The 20,979-nt window shown below is 39.0% G+C and overlaps 2 protein-coding genes and 1 long non-coding RNA gene across 10 annotated transcripts in view; 2 read left to right on the forward strand and 1 right to left on the reverse strand.

Moving 5' to 3' along the window:
- Positions 1-11,464, forward strand: part of LOC122988383 (cAMP-specific 3',5'-cyclic phosphodiesterase 4D-like) — a 118,010-nt gene extending 106,546 nt beyond the window's left edge. For all 7 annotated transcript variants that reach the window (XM_044360642.1, XM_044360643.1, XM_044360645.1 and 4 more), the window contains 8 exons: positions 1,540-1,712; positions 1,805-1,903; positions 2,165-2,329; positions 2,467-2,566; positions 3,492-3,646; positions 4,565-4,687; positions 5,275-5,457; positions 5,801-11,464. In XM_044360642.1, coding sequence (XP_044216577.1) covers positions 1,540-1,712; positions 1,805-1,903; positions 2,165-2,329; positions 2,467-2,566; positions 3,492-3,646; positions 4,565-4,687; positions 5,275-5,457; positions 5,801-6,409 — 1,607 coding nt within the window. In that variant the 3' untranslated portion in view covers positions 6,410-11,464. The remainder of the gene's footprint in view (positions 1-1,539; positions 1,713-1,804; positions 1,904-2,164; positions 2,330-2,466; positions 2,567-3,491; positions 3,647-4,564; positions 4,688-5,274; positions 5,458-5,800) is intronic.
- A 168-nt stretch (positions 11,465-11,632) lies between these two features.
- Positions 11,633-17,481, reverse strand: LOC122988386 (gamma-interferon-inducible lysosomal thiol reductase-like). The gene is made up of 8 exons (XM_044360650.1): positions 17,390-17,481; positions 16,734-17,041; positions 15,120-15,308; positions 14,954-15,025; positions 14,783-14,872; positions 13,322-13,474; positions 12,558-12,626; positions 11,633-11,782 (listed from the first exon to the last, which is right to left on the reverse strand). Exons 2-8 carry the CDS (start codon positions 16,884-16,886, stop codon positions 11,723-11,725), a joined length of 786 nt encoding a protein of 261 aa, XP_044216585.1. The 5' UTR covers positions 16,887-17,041; positions 17,390-17,481; the 3' UTR covers positions 11,633-11,722.
- The window catches only part of LOC122988390, a 42,659-nt gene continuing 39,099 nt past the window's right edge, over positions 17,420-20,979 (forward strand). The window contains exon 1 of one of the 2 annotated variants that reach the window (XR_006404786.1): positions 17,420-17,493. This is a non-coding gene — a long non-coding RNA (uncharacterized LOC122988390). Of the gene's footprint in view, positions 17,494-18,301; positions 18,344-20,979 lie in introns of those variants that run through there. The other variant, XR_006404787.1, reaches the window with a different exon arrangement.

Consider the following 20,979-nt stretch of genomic DNA (forward strand, 5'->3'; position numbering starts at 1 on the left):
AAAGTGTTCACAGTTGTTCCAAACAGCTACATTCGAAGGCGAAGTGAAAAGCTGTAATATAGAGACGTAATATAGTTTAAAATACAGGGCTAATGGCGCAGACAATCTCACCTGGAGATCATTCGTAGTGTTGCACACTGTTGTTCAAATTGAAAGTGAGTGAAATGGTCTCGCATGTAAAAAGAGAGCTAGAGAAAGAAGTTAAAATCCTGACAACTTTCTCACCTCCGCATGGCTGGCCAATCACAGTGTGAAGCCGATGTGAATGACTGATCGTCGGTTTCAGAAAGTTACAGAAACGGACCTTCACAGCTCCCCCTAATCCGATGTCATAAAGGTGTGGGGGGCGGGGGTTGCACATTCGACAAGTAGTTCTGACAGAGTACACTGGTGCCTTTACAGTAGTAATTGTACTGGTCATAGTGGGATTAGACACATACGACTTCTGCTACGACTACTGTATGTAATAGTTTTATCTATAGATCATACAAAAACTCTCTCACTGGCGCAGAACACACTCACTTACAAGTCAAGACAGACCCCTTCAAAAAAGGTTATGGTAAGATTTAAGGCAAACATACTGAACTTTTCTCTGACATGTCATGAAACTATTTGAAATTGTTGCCCGCCAAAGCCAGAGAAGGTTCAGCTGGGGAAGGGTTATTGTATATAAAATAACTATTCAAGAAAAGTCAAAGAAAAAGTTATATTTTGTTCAACTTCATAAGATGCTCACGTGGAGAACCTGATGGTCTACATACCATGTAACCACAGCGCCCCCCTCTCTCTCTCTCCCACCCTCATTTCCTATCTGCTTCTCTGCTAAATACAAAGAAAGGAAAAAATGCCCCAAAGATAATGTGAGAGTACCAGTAATTTATCTGTGTCAGAGTCACTGGACTACTGGACTGCTGAGGAGACAGAAATACTACAGTATCTTTAATCTGAGACTCACTGACATTGCCACAAAAATTCAGCAACGAAGTGAAAAGTCTGCGTTTTTGTAAGTTGTATGAAGATGGACGTTCTGAGCACTCTTACATTCCCATCACAGTTCATTGGTTAAAGTTAGGTTGGTCGTTTCTTTTAAGTTATCTGCAACCACAGATACACTGTGGCGGCATCGCGTTTCACAAATGACTGATTCACAAATTGCATTTATGTTTGTGAGTCCAATTAATTGCAAATATGATTTTTCATTTGATTTTTGAATCTTCTAAATTAATGCAAGAGGAATTTATTTCATTTCGCAAATTTTGTGAAACAGGCCTCAAGATCACATATATATTATAATATATTGGGGCGACCCAGTAGCCTACTGGGAAAGACACATACAGTACCACATACCACCTAAACACAACCTTAGACTATACCTCTCTCTCTACCCCGTTGTTGTCTCTTTACACTTTCCAATGTTAAAATAAAGACCAAAAATATGCAAAAAAGTATGCTAAAAACCCCTTTCTTTAAAAATCTTTTAAAAAAAATTCTATTTGATTTTTAAGGGTACACATTTATGTATGTGTGTTCACATTGCAGAGAAACAACATGATGTGGAGATCTTGTCGCCACCTGCGAAGGAGAAGGAGAAGAAGAAGAGGCCGATGTCACAGATCAGCGGGGTGAAAAAGGCTACACAGAGTCCCAGCCTCGCATCCACCTGCATCCCCCGCTTCGGAGTCAACACCCCGCAGGAGAGCATGCTGGCCAAGGTGGGTCCATAAACGCAAACAGAAACACACACATATACACACACTCACACAAAAAAACCATGTCTTATATATGTTGTGTTTCACTTCTGCAGGAGATCGAGGACATTAATCGTTGGGGTCTGGATATATTCAAGATAGCAGAATTTTCCGGAAACCGCCCTCTGATGGTCATCATGTTCTCCATCTTCCAGGTAGAAGAATCCCTCAGCTAGAAATATGTTCACTCCACAAAAGAGGAGAAAAAAGGAGGAGGAGGTCATAATTTCAGTATTTATATATTTAAATTACCCATTGTTTGCACCAGGAACATTACAACATTATTTTATAAAATGTGAGATTACCACAAACATGCTGTTTCTGTCACAGATAAACTTGCTTTACGTGGTCATTAGGAGGAGAAAATTTGTGGTTGTAGTGACTCATATCTTCTCTTTCCCCTTTAACCCTGCTAGGAGCGAGACCTTTTAAAAACTTTTAAGATCCCAATCGACACCTTCATCACCTTCATGATGACCTTGGAGGACCATTACCATGCTGACGTAGCTTATCACAACAACATCCATGCAGCTGATGTGGTGCAGTCCACCCATGTGCTGCTGTCCACCCCCGCTCTAGAGGTGAGCTGTGGACCCTGTTGTTACTTTGAAGATTATGGTTTTCATTGATTTTGGGATGCAGCACTTAACTTCCTATTTATTCAAAAGTATAATATATCAGTATAATATAAGTGTTTTCTGTTCTCTGTCCATCTCAGGCCGTCTTCACAGACCTGGAGATCATGGCCGTTTTGTTCGCTAGTGCCATCCATGATGTCGACCACCCAGGGGTCACTAATCAATTCCTAATAAACACCAGTACGTCCCTTCATCTTTCTTTTCAACATCTGCCCAATCAGCACACTTCAGAAATGTCCCTAAATTAATTTTACGAGAAATGCAGTTTTGTTTTTTGTTTTTTTCTGAAATAAATGAAAGTGTCAGAAAACTTTTCCAGGATATTTTATCCCTTTCAATCCCAGATCAAAAACTGCATTTTTGTCCTACTTCTATTTATGTGCCTCTCTAAAAGTCTCCTCATAGCTTCAAATATGTGTTTCACATTTTCTTTTTCAGAATAAAAACAGTTTCAAAATGAAAGAAATATTTGGTGTGAATAATTAGTGATGAACCCACAGAGAATTATCAACTGACTGAGCAGTTTCTCTCAGCTCATTATACCATTATAGTGTCTATTAGCTCTTTTTTTGTTTGTTTTCCAGCTCATAACTTTACGGTTTTGGTTCACTCTCACCGCCATCAACGTTGTTTACCAGCAGCTGTTTTGAGCAAACAATCTCTATAATCTACTTATACATTACTTGCCCAAAAAGCAAAACAGAGCTAGAAGGAGAGTTAATGTTGGACTCACATTTATGGTGGCCAGAAACACGACTCTAAAGGAATAATAAGGGATAAAGTTGCTCTATATCTGCCAGATGTGTAAATGAGCAGCTGTTGGCTAACAATCCATATCAACTTAAAAGGTGATAAAATGTCAGTTTGGTTTACAGCCTGTTTCCGCTTCCCTCAAGTGGCCAAAAAAGTTACAGTTATTACAAGTTATTACAGCTTTAAGTTGGCCCCTACATTCTTGGCAGTGGATCGTGCTGTACCCATGTCGGGTCTGGTTTTGGACAGTGTGTTGCAGGATCTGATGTAGATCGGGCTACCATGAGCACTGATAAAGAAACATTAAATAAATGGGAACTATTTTTAACAGCTTCCACCTTCACCTCCTCAGGTTCAGAGCTGGCGCTGATGTACAACGATGCCTCTGTGCTGGAGAACCACCACCTCGCTGTGGGATTCAAGCTGCTCCAAGAGGATAACTGTGACATCTTCCAGAACCTCAGCAAGAAACAGAAAGAGTCCCTCCGCAAGATGGTGATCGACATGGTGAGACTGCTCCACTTTTTACAATGACCTACTGATATCATGTTCTGCATGTGCTGCCGCTTTACAGTATTATGTTTCATTACAGCCTTACATCAGCCTTACTGTATCTGTTAACAGCCTACTTTCAAATGGCTGCAGGTAAAAAAATAATGTCTGGATGGAACAAATAAAAGTGGAAAGTTAGAGAGTTGAGAAAAAGGCAGAACAAAGAAGCAGCAGAAAAGGATAAAACACTGTAGCAATGACAACGAGTACAAATACAAGTAACTTTGTAATCTAGCAAGAACATGCAGAACAATCTTAGTCCTTAAAAAAAGACATATCAAAGTTTTTTTGTTAAACGTTGCTGTCATGGCTTTGTGTTGCATGTTTTTAAGTCTGTATTATTTAAAAAGAAAGATACTGAAATACATCGGACAAAAAAAAAAAAGACTCCAGTGGGACCACCATGTCAGTTGGTGATGTTGACAGTGGTTGTTGTGGTTTCATGTGTGTGTTTTCGTCAAGAACCCAAATGTTTAGAATTGCAGTGGAAAACCCGAGAACACCAGCCAAATCCCTGCACCGCTAAAGCTGAGAATAGATATAACAATGTGTCTTTACTTTGTCGGAGTCAGATTTAGTGACCATAATCTGAGTTTAAAAGAACGTGTGGAAATGAAAAGACAAATAAGCACAAACTGTCACTCAACACATTGAAAGATATATTATATATCACTTCACATGCTATTCATACTCCTGTATCCTTCACTCAGCTCCAGCCACCATCAAAACCTTCAGACCAGTCATGGGCCAAGAGTTGCCTTTAGAAAAAACTGGAAAAAGTACTGCAGCATGAAGCATAAACACACATCATCTCTTTGGAACAGAGTGGCTGAAGATGTCTTGTATCTTTTATGTGTGTGTTGTCCTCATTAGGTGCTGGCCACAGATATGTCCAAACACATGAACTTCTTGGCAGACATGAAGACAATGGTGGAGACCAAGAAGGTGACGAGTCTGGGAGTTCTGCTGCTCGACAACTACTCCGACCGCATCCAGGTTAGAGCAACTCCCCGCTGACACTAAACATAAGAACATTCAGTAATAGTGTGCACTTATTACTGACGCACAGTAATTGATAAATACATTGTGACTCAACATATTTCACTTAAAAATACAGTTAAATACAGTATGATGAACAGCACAAATTTTACATAATTGTACATTGCAAACTGGATTATTATCCTGTTGTCATTTTTAGAAAATTTAAATTATTTTCAGCTAAAATAATCAAAGTAAGCACTAAATAATAAGCAGGAGCTCTCAGACATTTACAGCAGTGTGTGCAGCTGTTTGTTCAACCAGGGAATTGGTATGAAAGTGCTGCCACCTACTGGACACATACTGGTCATTGCAACTACAGTATACAGACAAGCTGAAGTATTACATTGTGGTGTTGTTGTGGTTTCTGCAAAATGAGGACAGAGTTCAAATAAAATCAGCTTAAACTGGTGAACATCATACACATGACACCAATTCCGGGGTTATTGTTTTTGTTGAGGTCTTGAAAACAGGATACAGTACATCTGAAAAAAGCACTGAAAATTAAATCACCGACGGAGTCTGACTGAGCATGTCTCCTCCAGGTTCTGCAGAACATGGTCCACTGCGCTGACCTGAGCAACCCGACCAAACCACTGGAGCTTTACCGACAGTGGACGGACAGAATCACAGTGGAGTTCTTCACACAGGGAGACAGAGAGCGAGACAAGGGCATGGAGATCAGTCCCATGTGTGACAAGCACAATGCCTCCATAGAGAAGAACCAGGTAACACCCACGGACACACGGAGATAGAGAGGAAATAGACAAAGATACAAATAGAAGAGATTTGGGGGTATTTCTGAACCTCCAGGAAAAAACTGGAGGCCCTAAAATTATATTTTTTATACTTCCTGTCATCCCCAACACAGAATAGTGACAAAAATAAAATCATTTTTACACCCTTTTATCCCGCTGTCCTGTCAAATTCATCTAAAGTGTTTTCTTAAATCACCTAAATAACATCTTAGACATCTGGACTAGCGTTATGTAGTTGTTTGTATTTTTTATTTGTGTCATATCTGTTAATCATGTTAATTATTGTCATTATTAACGTTATTCTCATGACTAGGTCGGGTTCATCGACTACATTGTCCACCCTCTGTGGGAGACGTGGGCGGACTTGGTGCACCCTGATGCCCAGGACATCCTGGACACCCTGGAGGACAACAGGGAGTGGTACCAGAGCATGATCCCCCGCAGCCCCTCACCCTCCAGCCCCGAGGAGCTCCATGCCGAGGTGGGGCCCGGAGGAGGAGCTGTGGGGACAGGAGGGTCCGTCCCTTCAGGTGGAGGAGGAGGAGGAGGAGGAGGGGTTGGAGGAGGTGGTGGAGGAGGAGGAGACAAGTTCCAGTTTGAACTCACCCTGGAAGAAGAGGAGGAGGATGAGGAGGAGGTGGAGTCTGACCTGGAGAGCCCCCTAGAGGATGACCTCCAGTTGAGCGGGGAGCGACACCGGGACTCCTCCTCTTCCCCGTCTCTGTCTCCGAACCCCCGCAGCAGCAGCAGGTACCGGCCCCCCTCTCCTCACCCGTCGCGGACTCTGAGTCTGGCTGCCATGTCGGTGCGGAGCCCCCAACCCCACAGGACACTGGCCTCCCCGGGGCGGGAGGGCACCGACAGGGACAGAGACCTGAGCAAGGAGGGCGACGGGGCTGCCTGCCTGCGTATGGGCACGTAACAACCAGCACAACCTGCCCCGCCTGAGAGACATGAGCGCTGGGTGTAGGGAGACGAAGGCAGGGCAGGCCTTTACCAATAAAGTCTGTAAAATCACCACAGTCCCTTTACACTGGAGAACCCTCTCTGGAGAACAGAGGGACGTTCCCCCTCTGTTTTATTTTATTTTTTTCAGCAAGAAGAATCGTTTTAGCCTCTCTCTGAGCGCCTGATAGGCGTTTGTGTCCTGTCCTGCTTTGTTGTAGCTTCATTTGGGAGCATCCCAGACAAAGACTTCTGCATTTTAACTGGGAAGAAGAGTTGAGCCGAGACAAGAACAAAAAGTTAAAGGAAATGTCTTCCTCCAAAATAACTGTTTGTGACATTCGGACATGAGCAGCAAATGAGGATCGCAGCGGTTCGACAGGGTCTTGGAAATTATTTTGCACCATAGTTTTAATTTAGGATATGAAATTATTGAGTCTGGTTGAAAGAAGTGAGTATGATGTCTTTGTTTAAGCCTTTTGAGAATGATGTGAGAGATGAATCATTTTACCAAATACAGGATGCAGATGTGCAGTGAGAAGATCGATGGACCTAAACCTCAGGGTATGAAGAGAAACATAGATCTAATGTAGCACCGATGTAGTGGGTACCTCTGACCTGACCCCTGACCCCAAACCAACTGTCTTTCCTGTTTGATTTACCTCCAAACCAGAGACAACTGAGACTTTGTTTAACCACTTTTGTCTCTACATTTAATTAAAACCCTTTAATAGAAAATTTGGCAACTGAAGCAATCAAATAATATATATTTAAACCAGCTTGTAGCACCACAGAGATTGAACACTGAAGAAGACTGTGCCCAAGTCTCACCTGTTTAAAATACAAAAGACACCACCTGTATGATTAGTTTGAGCCTTATTTTTTTACCTAAGATGATTTTTAACGGTGTCGCTGTTTAAGGTTTTTGATTTTTGAACAGTTCTTCGTTGTACATTGGCTGGTTTTGTCTGTGTTTATGTGCTTGAAAAGCATTTTTTTTTTTATCAGGGTGCCTCCGGTCCGCAGTAGCACTTTACTGTCTCTGCCGTTTAGCTCTTCAGTTCAGTTACAAAGGGCTTCACCCACTGTAGGCCTACTGATCACACAAACACAGTGCAGGACGTCTGACTCGAGGTACCAGGAGGCTGGGCAGGAAACTAACTGACTGACTTTGAATTTCACAAACGAGTGCAGCATCTCAGCAGAGGATGTGATGATTGAGCTACTGATATTTGAAAGATAAGACTCCATCTGGTTTTTGAGAAGCTTCAGATACTGAAAATTCTGCGATATTTGCACCTCAGTTTCCTGAGCAAAGAGTTTAAAGTTCAAATGTTTTTCACTAAGAAAATTACATCAGTTTGCGGCACAAAGAAGATCTGGAAAAGAGCTCTGTGCACACTGATCGTTACCAAATAAAGGTGTGATCAGATTTGTCAGTTTAAAAAGTAATCCAGTATGGCTGCACCTTCCTCTTTGAGGCAAATTGATAACTGCAGCGTTTTCTGAAATGATGTCGTTACTGTGCTGCGTCCTGCGATGACTTCAGCCTTTCTGAATCTACAAAAGTTCTACAAAATCCAAAGAATCTACACAGTTGTCGTCGTCAGAGTCTCGATGCCTCTTTTTAAATGCTCTTTGCATCCTGTGCTGTTATGTGGTGGAATAAGTGCTGTAACAATAAGGCTGGCAATATTTCATATTTTTATTATTGTCAACAAATCTCATGAAAAGACCGAAACCAACAAGGTGTTTGTCCTTCTCTCAATACTTTCCAGCTTCCTCAGCTTGTCTGTGGCTCTCAGCCCCAAATCTTTCTTTAAAAATGGGTACAAATTATATACTTTTTTATCCTAAGAAAAGGATAAGCAATTTCCTACGGCTGGTCTCTGTAGTTTTTAGCAAACATTGCTCAAACAGGAGCAGTGGTGCATTTGTTGGGGACTATTTTCAGCTGTGGATTTAGTGTTCTAGTGAATATTTACAACAGCAGGACAGTGGATTGATTTAAACTGAAACAGTGTCTTCATTCATCGTTATTTACTGAAGGAACATGTCATCCAGCGTAACAGTGTGGCTCACTGATGTGGTTTTAATAGTTTTTGGAGAATAATGAATGTCTTTGGTGCAGAAAAAGAGGCTATTTTAGACTTTTGATACACAGACAATACAGTACTTGTTAGAAAGATCAGGTGATCTTTTCATGGGATTTGTTGAGAATAAGAAAAATATCCTTTAACCAGGCCTTGATGTTATGTGTTTGGTCTGACCTACAATATGATGAGGGCAAAATTTTTATGTACTGACAGGAGCATGAAGGCTTTGAGTGACACTGTTAAATAGATCTAGGAGCAGTTTAATTATGAATAAACAGTTTGCTCTTCTTTGCTCAAATCTTAAAAGAATCTGAGCCTGAATGTTCCTTTTCTACAAAGACTAGAACAATTTAAATTAATATTTTTACACAAAAGTATTTTAAATAAACAGATTTTTGTTTTTTGTCCAAAGTCAGAAGGGATCTCACTCTTCCAAATAAGTCACCAGGTGTTAATTTCCTGCCCGGCCGACTGGTACTGATGTCGAGACCACAAGGAGCACAGTTTCAAAAGTTGCTGACAGAAATGAATCGCCTGTAGTTCAAACATTACAGATCGTGTCTCATCAGGTTATCAAGTCTCATTTGGTAGATCTAGTGCTCGACTGGGATAACTGTGTGCCATAAGTGTTGAAAACACACAAACACCTGCCAGCCTACGATGCTGTACATTTTTACACTAGAGATTTTAACCAGATGATTGTATCAAAGTCATTGACTTTATAGTGTTAGTTTTTACGAATGATAAATGTTAACAGTATTTAAAGCAGACAATTTATTAGATTTTGTGCAATTTAGGAGCCGTCTGTTCAGCCCTTTCCTAATCAGATAGCTGAGACTTGAGAATGTGTGTAGTTTCAGGAGTTCATGACTCTTTCTGTACCAAGTACATGTTCAGTCTAGATCAGTGTTTGTTGCCGTCACTGAGGTAGAAAGACCAGGAAGCAAGCAAGCACTACACAAGATTTGATGCACTTCCTGGTCAGACAGTAGTAGAAAACACTAGTCTTACAGTATTTCATTAACTCAGCTAGTAAGCTTTATTGATCAGCCTTACATGTGATAGAGGAGGTTGGAGTGTTAAAGGACCAGTGTGCTGTTTTTCACATGCCGAGCCTCAGAACGTCATTCGCTCACTTTTCCCTTGAGATGTTTAAAAATTCTTGACAGTTCTGGGAAACTGGAAAAGTAAGAAAACTGCTTATTATTTCCAGGCCTTAACAAACACATAAAGTAATGTATTAGTGCCATCAGAAGAAACCCTTTTATATCCGAACTGCCAAAAGTTTTCACTGCTGGTTTTAGCTTGACAACAATCAATTTCTGATTGTTCCAAAGAGTTTTGAAAGAGCGTCAACAGCCAAACATCTAAGAAGCTTGTCGACAATTAGAGGAGAATGGATCATGTTTCTCTTGACAGCAGTAACATTGTGTTCTGTGAAATAACACGTATTTTGATCTGCTGTCATCTCAAAGAACAACTAAGTGTTTGTTGTGAAGATTAATCAAATAATCAGCTACAGCTTATTTTCACATTTTGTTCATTGCAAGTTATCTGTAGTTTCCAGTGTCAAAATTCATCACAGATGACCTCAAAACTCTTTAAAACTCCACATGATGTAAACGCCACGAAAATGTCAAAAGCTTCAGTCTTTTAGATGGAGACATCGATTTCCTGACATTATTTCTAGTGCCATCTTGTGGCCAAAATGTCTGCTCTCAAACAATAAATATTTCAGTCTAGTAGGCAGGTTCCTTTACTGAAAAGATTCATGCTTACAACTGTGAACAAGAGTGTTGCTAAATTTTCTTTAGCACCAGCCTGATATTACAGTATGTGGTGTAACATCGCAGCTTAGAAGGGCTTTACACTTTTAGTCTTTTGACAGAAAGCTGTTTTGTCAGTAATCCAGACAGATATTTTGTGTTGTGTTGAGCTCTGGATTTGTTTAGATTCTGACTCGACACCCCCCCAAGTTAGTTTAAATTTTACTAATGTGTTCAATAAGATGGAAAAAGGAACTCAGACATCAAGCCTTTGAAATATATACAATATATGTATAATGTATGAAATATTAAGGCACTCTAGTTTAAAAATCCTCTTGCTTCTTAAGATTTGTTTGAACCATCTGTTTTTTCCCCCAAAATGTAGGTTTCTTTGGTACAATTTATTTTAAAAAAACAAAAAAAAGAAGTGAGTTTAAGAGTAAAAATCTTTGACATTATCTAAACAAAATTGGGTGCTTACCTCCGACTGCTATAACACATTAACTGCCTCAGTTAGTGTGTAATAAACTGAAGCACTTTACCTGACTAGAGAAAAGTCATTACAGAAATGAACTGCAACAGAAAGTCTCACAGAAATGAACAAAGTAATTAGTCAAGCTCTGCTAAAAAAAAAAATCACATCAGTGAGGCGTTTTCATCATATGGGATTATTTTACTTAAACAACTTTACTTTCAGATGCAACAGCAGCACGTTCAGTTTGTATCTCAGTGATGAACGACGGTCTGAGGCGTCACTTCGGCATGTTAAATTCAGTACTGCGGCTCCTTACAGGAGGACATCAGTGCCATACAGTGTTAAATGTTGACGAGCAGGAAAGTCTCTGCTCTCGCTCTGTTATTGTGTTGCGCTGATGCTGCCACCATTAATGTTCATGCCGTCTCGTTTTCTCAGCCTCTGTGTTGTGCAAACTTCTATAAAGATATTTATTCTTCAAACATGTCTGTCGAGACAAAGTACTGTAAAATAGGACATTTTAATTTTATGTTCTGGAGCCTAAAAATCAAGTATACTTTACAAGTATGTATACATCTGCCACTCCAATGTTTTTGTCAAAGAAAACTATTTTTGTTTCTCATTTTAAGCCAAAAGAGTCTCGGGAGTTCAGGGTGTTTTAAGTGGAAAATGCCAATAAATTATTTGGAAATTTATGTCTGGCTGGTTATTTTGTTCATTAGATGAGTTTATAAAACTGTTTTCAGTGATAATAATTTTAGTCAAAACCAAACATGTAAGACGAATCAGATTTAATCCACTTTCACATCTGATCCCCAAATACAAAAAGAATTATTTTCCTTGTGACACAAAAACACACTGTATGATTTCTGTATGAAGCTAAACATGTTAGTATGAATTTAATGACGTTATTTGGCACATTATGCATATTACAATCTGCAGGAGCCGACAGTTCAGCAGAAGCTTCTGTCCAGTCTGACCGGAGCTCCAGTGCAGGCTGGAGGCTTCACGCCCTGAAGAGATTAAACACAGAATACAGTCACATCCCAGCATGAGCCAGTACACAGAACAATACAGCTTAATAATAAATATAGTAAGAAAGAATCGCTTCATTCAACAAGTAGAAAAATGTGTTTATGTGCAACTGTAAAAAAAAAAAAAAAGTTGATTGAAAAATTTGAGGATTTTTGGGGAATTGAAAGTGAGAATCTCAACATTGTAAGAAAAATCATATGAACATGAAATACAGATTCTAGAGACACACTGATTGCAATTTTCTTGGCCGATTCCGATTTTCTTTGTTTAAGAATTTAATGAGAGATATTTATACACTGTCTAAGAACTATCATTGACAGCACACAAACATTTTTGTAACTTTTCTTTAATGGAATATTGAAATGCAACTATGTTCATTAACTATTTAATTTACATTTTTCTTCTTGAAATTAAGCATGTTCACCTCAGTGATGGTTTTTTAAGTGTCTGATTAAGTTGTTCCACATGTTTCCAAGGTTGTTCCTCCATGGTTTATTCTGGACCTAAAGGTGGCTGCACTGTCTGTGCGCACGACGTGAACCATAGTGCGGCTATGTGCGGAAAATACGATTGGCCCCGATCAATCTCATATCCAATTTTTTGCCAGTCACCGGTCATGGCCGATTAACTGAAAACCGTTCGATTTTGACTGGTGGCCGATCGATCAGTGCATCTCTAACATATTCCTCAAATATCTCAGTACAGTTACAGTAACAAGAAAAAACAACAAAGAAAAATGAATCAACTTATCACCTTGTAAAGTTGGCAGACTAAATGGAAAAGGGACGACATGGCCTTGTCCTCCATCTCTTCTGTGTATTCCTGCAACACAACAGTTGGATTTTTACTCCTTTACAACTTTTAGCCCACATTAGTCGTCAGATTTCCTTCATCAGCAACATGTGACTACAGAGGAATCCAGAGGCAGAGCAGCTTGATGACCAGTTTCTCTTTCTGTCCAACATTTCCTCGATGAATTCAAGACTTTTAATTCCTTCCATCATTTACAATCAACAGAAACTAACTTTTAGTTGAACTTCTGACATCATGAAGCCCGTTAAGCTGTTTACTTTTACTAGAATCACTTCTGTACTGTTCAACTTTTATCAACTTGCATCACTGAGGTTTAACTCACCCAAACAGGACTAAAAAAAAGAGTTTTTGCATATGTGCTCTATAATGATCTTTCAACTATTTAATGAAATTTGAAATTGTCAGTCAAATCTATACAGTGTTTTCTATTCAAATACATTTAACATTCTGTTTGTCAGTACATGTCAAACTAATGAAAAGGTAAGTGTGAAGAAGTGTGTTTATCTCTTGTATCATCAGGTTTAAACTGTCAAAGAGAAGTTTGATCAACTTTTCATAATCAGACCTGATATTCAGGTTGTAATTAGAATGTTTTGAGGGTTACAACTAAGAACTTATTTTAACTAACAAAAGTAGATATTGTTTTACTTCTCTACATCACTGTATATCCATCCATCATAAGTAGTCCAGAACTGATGTTTTACCCCATTGAAGGTGACCCAGGGGACGTGTGTGTGGGCGGGGTTCAGAGCTCTGGTCATGACAGCGTTGGCGTGCATCAGCTGGTAGCCCAGACCTCCCTTCACACAGGAGTCAACTCTGGTCCAGGAGACGGAGGGAGCATAGAGCTGAAGACACTGAGACCACAGGACAGAGTCAGCAGCACAAATGACACATACAGAACATTATGATAAAGAATATGAAAGCAAAAGTCTTCAGTGGTTTTATTAACGCTTTTAATTAAGGCCAAAATTCCCAAATACCGTCACTGCTAACTCTGCTGTTGGTTTGGGGAGGATGTTAACAAACGTGCTACATCTGCGACACATGGGGAGGAAGTAATGTGTTGCAGGTTCACACCATCCCTCACAGTGCCGCCCTGCTCTGTGACGATATAGGAGGATTCAAACAAGGATGTAAACAACGCCAATCCTTTCTACTAGACTCACAGGTCAGTCTCCAAATGCTTCACTTACACAGACTGAGTTTTGTTGTTAAAACTGGATGGAAACAATCAGAGAGAAAAAAAAAACAAACAAACAAACAAAAAACCTGCATTGCTGAACCAATCCAAAGTCTTTATGGTGGCCCCTCATATTGGGGCAGTGATATGCAGTTCACTACAGCAATGTAAGGGGTGCAGGTTTGTTAGCGGCCATTCAAGCAACTACTGAGCATTTAGAAATCTCCAGACTTTGGTAGGTGGAGATCTGACTGTCTGGTATTGTGAGACTTTGTTTCTTCTACCTGGAATCCTGATCTGAGGTCATGTGTGAGAATTTTGTCCCTGTGACACAAATGTGTCTTAAAGCAAAATCAATAGTGGAATTTAAAGACATCTGACTCAAACTTTTTACTCTAATAATTTGGCCAGGTAATTTGAGTAAGTAAACACCAAAAAAAAAAAAAAAAAAAAAGTACGGTCTGTAATGCTTGAAAAAGGAGTTTAAGTCCTTTAAACTTACTTGCATTGGCCTTTATAATCATTCCTATGACTCTGCACAGCTACAATAATTATAGAAGTCAGTTTTACAAAGCTGTTGACAATTGTTACGAACATTTGACATGTTTTGCATTTATGTTCACCTGCAAATAATTTGGTTAAATTGTGAACTTTTAAAAAAAAAAAACTTAACAACTTGTGTGCACTGTGCTGTAGATCTGCAATGATTAGTTAGTTAATTGTTTAGTTGCCAACTATTTTGATGATCAGTGTATCGTTTTGAGTCATTTTCACACATGAGCAAACAACTGCCGACCCACAGAAGGTAAAGAACCCACATCCACCCCAAAGACACAGACACTCTTAATAGCCTGAGAAAATAGAAAGTTTTCAGTTTTCTTTTGAATGTGGACACAGTTGTGACTCATCTCAGATCATTATCATCTTCACAACTATGCAGATAAAAAAAAAAAAAGCAAATATTTTTCCTGTAGATACTCACAGGCTGGGTAGCGTTGAGGACATTTGCGGCTGATTCCATGCAGTAGATGATCTGAAGTGCTGAGTGACCCGTCAAATGGATGATACAGGCCTGAGGAACAGATCGATTCATTTTGCGTTAACGAGATCTTGTGTGATAAAGATAAAAGCTGACAGAACTACAGCGCCGAACCTCTATCATGTTTCCTTGGCATTCAGGCTCTCCGTGCTGACAGGTGAAGGGAGAATTTGCTGATGGAAGCTCCTAGAAGAGAAAAATGATATTTTACAGTGATACAGATTTTCTTCTAAACTGTCAGTCAGACTTTATCTGTAGTTACAAAGAGAGATCAGTGCACCTTTGCGTTCCCGTAGGGGACCAGTGTGACCGTCATGATGTCCTGCAGCATTGTCCAGGTGGGGAAGAGCTGCTGAGTGATGAAGACTCTGCAGGCTGGACACAGACTCTCGTAGTACAGAGTGACAGATACTGGAAGAACCGTCTGGTTTGGCTTTATGGCATTTAACTCCATACACTGCTTCTGCACCTACACAAGAAAAACAGACAGATTTTTCTCAAATGTTGAAACAAAACATTTAAGTTTATAGTGATAGAAGAGATTTCTGCACACTTAGATCTATGCAGCGATTCACTTTATTTTGAATCAGAGCCCATTCAGAGCAAACATGTATGGTCTGATGAATTAAATCTCTTCTGTCAGTTTGGACTCATTGATGCCTCCAGCACCTTTGCAAAGATTTAGCCAGCAGGAGCGGTGGTCATTCTGCAGCAAGTATAAGTTTATAAAAAGGAACAAAAAAATCCTGTACACTATCGAAGACTGTTGTCTTTTTGTTTTTTAGCCCTTTCAGTTTATGGTCAGACATACCTGCCACAAGATTTCCTAACCAAAGATTTTCCGAACCAAACGACTAATTGATTAATTGAGAAGATAAACAGATTAATCGATAATGAAAATAATTAGTTGCAGCATTATTTTTATCCAAATGCTGATGTAAGAGTGGACCAGATCCCACTTGTGTCCAAGAAAAGAAGTCAGTCAACCGTTTATTTTTCAAACTGCAACTTGATTAATTACTTAAGAAATGAAACAATTTTGATTAAATTAGTTTCTTCAATGTGAGGATGTTTCACTGTAAACGGAGCTTCGAGGGTTTATTTAAGATATAACTGACAGAGCTGCCGACTTGTTAAGGACATTTATATACACTGTAGAATAAACAAACGTGATTATGAAGAATTTACGATAATAATCTTTAGGTGCAGCACTACAGTTAAGACATAGCACATAATGGTGAAAGTTGTACACCGGTTTTCCCAACATCCTTCAGCCATCTTTAAACTGATTAACTGTTTGTGTTATTTGACCCAAAGCTGCTCTGCCAGTCACATGAAGAACCACTGGTGTTCAATTTCTGAAGCATGACTCTCATTTAAGCCCAAACCAGAGAAACTCTGAACTTCACTGAACTTAATCTCCCATGTTTTGGGATGAGAGTGATCAATAACAATCTTTAGTTCCCCTTTTCTCAGAGCAAATGAACCTACCTAGTTTTTTAAAATACATTTTGTAGTTAACAAGGACATAAATTCTCACTGGAATCAAATTAAAAAGCTTGTAATTGGGTCAAAAATAACCAAGACAACAGGTATTTGGCTCCTTTTTCAGTGTACTTATAGCTGTATAAATCACTTTATATTGCTACAGCATATTACACCAAGCATATCAATGTCTTTATTCCAATTATTTAGCTTCCACATCATTAATAATAATAATAATAATAATAATAATAATAATACTTTTGTCTTGTTTTTAGCTCTTCAGCCCAGTTTCTGGTCACGATAGTAATGTGATTTTTTTTGCTGTAACGCTTACTATTAAATGAATAATCTTTAAAGAGTAAACTCCACTGACCCTGTAAATAGATAGGAGTGTGTTTATTCTACTCACCTTGCACTCTATTGCTATTTCCAAGGAGCGACACCACTGTGATGGGGGATAATGGCAGGACGGTTTGGGATGAGACTTCCCGTAACTTCTCCGGTTGGAACAGAAAAGTAAAAACACCGCCAACAGTCCTGACAGCTTCATGTTTAATATCATGAGAGAAGTCCGCACAGCACCGAGAGAGGAGACGACTGAAGCTGCTCCTCCTCAGAGCCGCCTAATGAGCTCCATCATCATCATCATCAACAGCTGATTAACGCAAGGTGTGATGGACTGCTGCTGCCTTCAAGGAACCCCGGACACTCCTGCTTCTGGCTCCAAATGTCAGTGAAAAGGAAAAATACAACCGTAAATTGATTACTTATACTCACAACAAAGGCTCCTCTTAAAATACTAAGTAATATTATGGTAGATTGGCTCCCTCTGGTGGTCGCACATTTGCAGAACAGTTTTTACAAGCATTTACATTTAAGCTTTTTCGTGAATTTAAATGTTCCCTGTCAGAAATAAGCCAGCAAATGTCTCAATTGTACAAATTCATGTAGAACAGGCTCAGATTTTACAAGCCCCAATAATAAGTCCCTATTAAGTTTACAATATGGTCACCTCGTGACCCCAAGATAGTGTTTTAGGTTTTTAAGAAAAAAAGATAAACAAACCGTGAAAGAGACGGCCTTTTGAGGCGAAAGCTTAGGGTGAAAGGCGAAAGGTCGGCGAGCGAGGAAGCAGTGGGAGAAGCGAAGAGGACGTGCGCCATCTTGAGGTGAGTTTAGCTAATTTACAAGCACTCAGGTGGAGGAAGTCGGGGTTTTGTTACTTTACAAACGCCTGAAATCGATGTGAAATCTCTTGAACTGTCTCTGGAAAGTGCACCTGCCCTGCGGCTTGTTTTTTTTTTTTAATTAATATTGTCAATATTTAACCAATAAGCAACTTTATCGGTACAGAATGTCTCTTAACGGTTGCATCGCTCAACTGATAAACAACCGTTAAGTTAACGCTAGCTAGCTAACGGTCCTACACCAGAGCTACCTGGACATGAAAAATAGCCCGGAGGTTTCACGTTTACTTTATCGTTGAAAACTCTGGGACAGGGAGCAACTTTTTGGAGCCCGAAAACAAGCAACTGTGTTCAAGAAAGCGGCTACACTTGCACTTGCTCAACGGCGGGTAAAGTCAGCTCCACCGCCACCGGTGTTACACCGTATTTCGTGACCCATCAGATTCTGTGACCTGCAGTGTTTGAAGAAGTAGTCAGATCCTTTACTTAATTAAAGAAGAAAGAAAGAATTTTACATCGTGGTATTGATACTTTGTACTTTTTCCAACACTGCAGGTAACAGAATCCGATAGGTCACCACAGTACAGTACAGTATAACACCGGCGGGACAGGACAACAAGCGAAGGAACCTGGACAGCAGCGGCCCCATACAGACAGGAATGGCCAGAGAGAAACTACGACGACTACTAAAACAATTAATGGTGATTGGTGGCTTAGTTTCAGCTTGGCTATCAACTGAAGTATTCTTGAATTATGGGGCGCAGTTGTGGACTTCAAAATTTCAACAACAACAGTTTGCATACAAAACTGTTCAACAGAAGCTCTTCTAAAGGTAAGACTCATTTTCCATTAACTCTGCTGTGTGATACAGTTTGGGAAGTGATATTAAGAATATTGGATTATTTATGGTTGTCGTGTACATTATACCTTCATCTCTACGTTACACTCTATAAGTGACACTTTATAAACAGCACTTTATGTGGTTGTATCTTGTAGTTGCACTGTAGCTTTAGTGGACGATGCTGAAGCTATGACTGTGTTGAACGACCACTTCTCAGCATATGCACTCATACTTATAGAAAGGCTTTGGACATCTTACTAAAAGCCTTAACGCTGTTTAAAACCCATTTTTAGATTTGTGAAACATGTAATCTATGTATTAAAAAGACGATTTAACTGATTTTCACCATTCAGACATCACTAGCAAGCAAGCAAAACTTTATTTAAATAGCACATTTCATTCCAGGTGGAAACACAATGTGCTTCACAGAGCGTGATCCACCACTGAAGTTGCAGCCACTCAAACTATGTAGATATTGTAAAAATACAACATCAGACAAGAGTAAACACAGTTAAAACAAATACATAAATAACAAGACATGACGTGAGTTAAAAACCATTAAAGTCAGAATAAAATAAAATAATAATTAAGACCAGCAACCTAGACCAGTGGTTCTCAAACTTTTTCACATCTGATTTTTGCCTTTAGATGTTTTATTACAGAAAGCATGTGAAACCTGTGACCAAAATAGTCATACATTCTGTCATTGTGTTACTTATGGATTGATTATAGTGAAAATAAATTATTCTCTTGCTGGGGACCCCTGGAATGGCCTCAAGGACTCCTGGACCCCACTTTGAGAACTACTGACCTAGACCATTTAAAAACGCAGCTAAAAAGGAACGTTTTAAGTTTAGTTTTAAAAGATGATAGTGTTGGAGCACATCTAACATGGTTGGGTAAGATGTTATATGGAACATGAGAAACCTGGTTATTCATATCTCTTTATACATGAATCTAACAGTGTCCAGGTTTCTAATCATCTGTGTGCAGTTGTGTCTTGATTTCTCACCATCTCAGCCTCTATTTTCTGTACCCACAAAGAAAGTTCAGAAACCTGGAGAGGGTGTTTACATGTGTTTCTATTGGCGTACTCCAGGTAGCATATCCAGGTTTCTCACATCCAGGATAAAGCCTTATCCAGGCAGTAAATGTATTATGTGTGCACTAAACGGTTGCTTGTAAAGCCACTATATGTTTAATGTGGTATAAGGTGTTTTCAGTCTTTATAGAATTGATGTGTGATATGGTATTGATATGGTATATGGTATTTAGAGCTGCAACGATTAGTTGATTAATCAATTATTTGATTGTCATAAAATTGATTGCCAACTGTTTTCAGAATCAGTTCAATCGTTTTGAGTATTTTTTAAGGAAAAATGACCAAATTCTCACATTCCAGCTTCTCAAATGTGAATATTTTCTGATTTATTTGGTCTTCTATGATAGTAAACTAATTCTTTGGGTTATGGACTGTTCAGGACAAAAGAAGACATTTGAGTATGTTACCTTGTGCTTTGGGAAACATTAATCAACATTTTTGGACATTTCATAGACTAAACGTCTAATCGATTAATTGCAAAAATTAAGACAGATTAATCGATAATGAAAATAATCGTTAGTTGCGGCCGTAAGGGTGTTAATGGTGTTTCAGTGAAAAAAGAGTGTGTTTTGTGGACACCTTGGGACACTAAACTGTGTTAATGCAAGACTGTGGTATTTGATGATCAAGCCTGCATTTTCTGGCCTGGTCTTAAGTATTCTTCTAGTAATTCTACATTACTTTAAATCAAAAGCTTGCAGAGAGTGATCAAGGTCTACTACACCTGCAAAACAAGGAAGAGGAAAAAGGAAGCAGCTGGTAGATCATTAAAAAATTAACAGAGGTTTTATAGCCCTTTTGTGTTCATTTGTTTTTTGTCGATTAATGGAAAAAAGATTTACTGTTGATCACAAATACGCTGTGTAACACAATGTTTTCACTCTTTGCATTTAAAAAATTGAAAGAACAGCTATTATCGTGCTCCTACAAAGTTATCAAACCATTAAACTATGACTTAATTGAACACTGCCTCAATGAAAAAGGATTGCAAAAATCAGTTTATCAATAAATAGTCACAACAACTGATTATCATCTCAACTTTATTTGGGGATCTGAAAGTGCATACATGAACAATGATGTTCTGAAGTAGGAAAAGAAGGGTTTTACACCAACAAAAAAGGTTTTAAACTATCAGATTTCTTCAGATATTACTCCTAAAAGAAATACAGGCTACTCCAACATCCAATTAAGGACAAAAAGCACAATGTCACTGCATAATTGATGCAGTAAACAAACATTTACAATGAAAGTATTTTCTCACAACAATAGGCTATTAACTAACTGCAGCTAAATGCTTTTGATCAAAGCAGAAAGACAAGTCCTTACAGCTACAGTGGAAAAAATAAAAGCCAAAGTTACAGAAACACTAACATGTTTAACTTTGTTGAATGTGATGCAGTGACAAGTAGAGGTATTTGATCATATGCACAGCTCAAGGTGAAACAAAACTCTTCTAAATATAACAAGTCCCTGGATTTCAAACATTTGTTGTAGTAAAATGTTGATAGTGAGATTTAAAAAAAAA

This window comes from Thunnus albacares, chromosome 9, assembly GCF_914725855.1.
Source record: "Thunnus albacares chromosome 9, fThuAlb1.1, whole genome shotgun sequence".
Taxonomy (NCBI): Eukaryota; Metazoa; Chordata; class Actinopteri; order Scombriformes; family Scombridae; genus Thunnus; species Thunnus albacares.

Bases quoted from the DNA above. Each gene is read 5' to 3' on its own strand.
- LOC122988386 (XM_044360650.1), bottom strand. From the start codon at position 16,886: ATGATATTAAACATGAAGCTGTCAGGACTGTTGGCGGTGTTTTTACTT. The intron at 13,475-14,782 runs GTGAGTATCTAC...CTGTGGTCTCAG, and splicing joins TCCTCAACGCTACCCAGCCT to TGTCTTCAGCTCTATGCTCC. The intron at 11,783-12,557 runs GTGATAAGTTGA...TAATCTCTTCAG, and splicing joins TAGTCTGCCAACTTTACAAG to GGCGTGAAGCCTCCAGCCTG.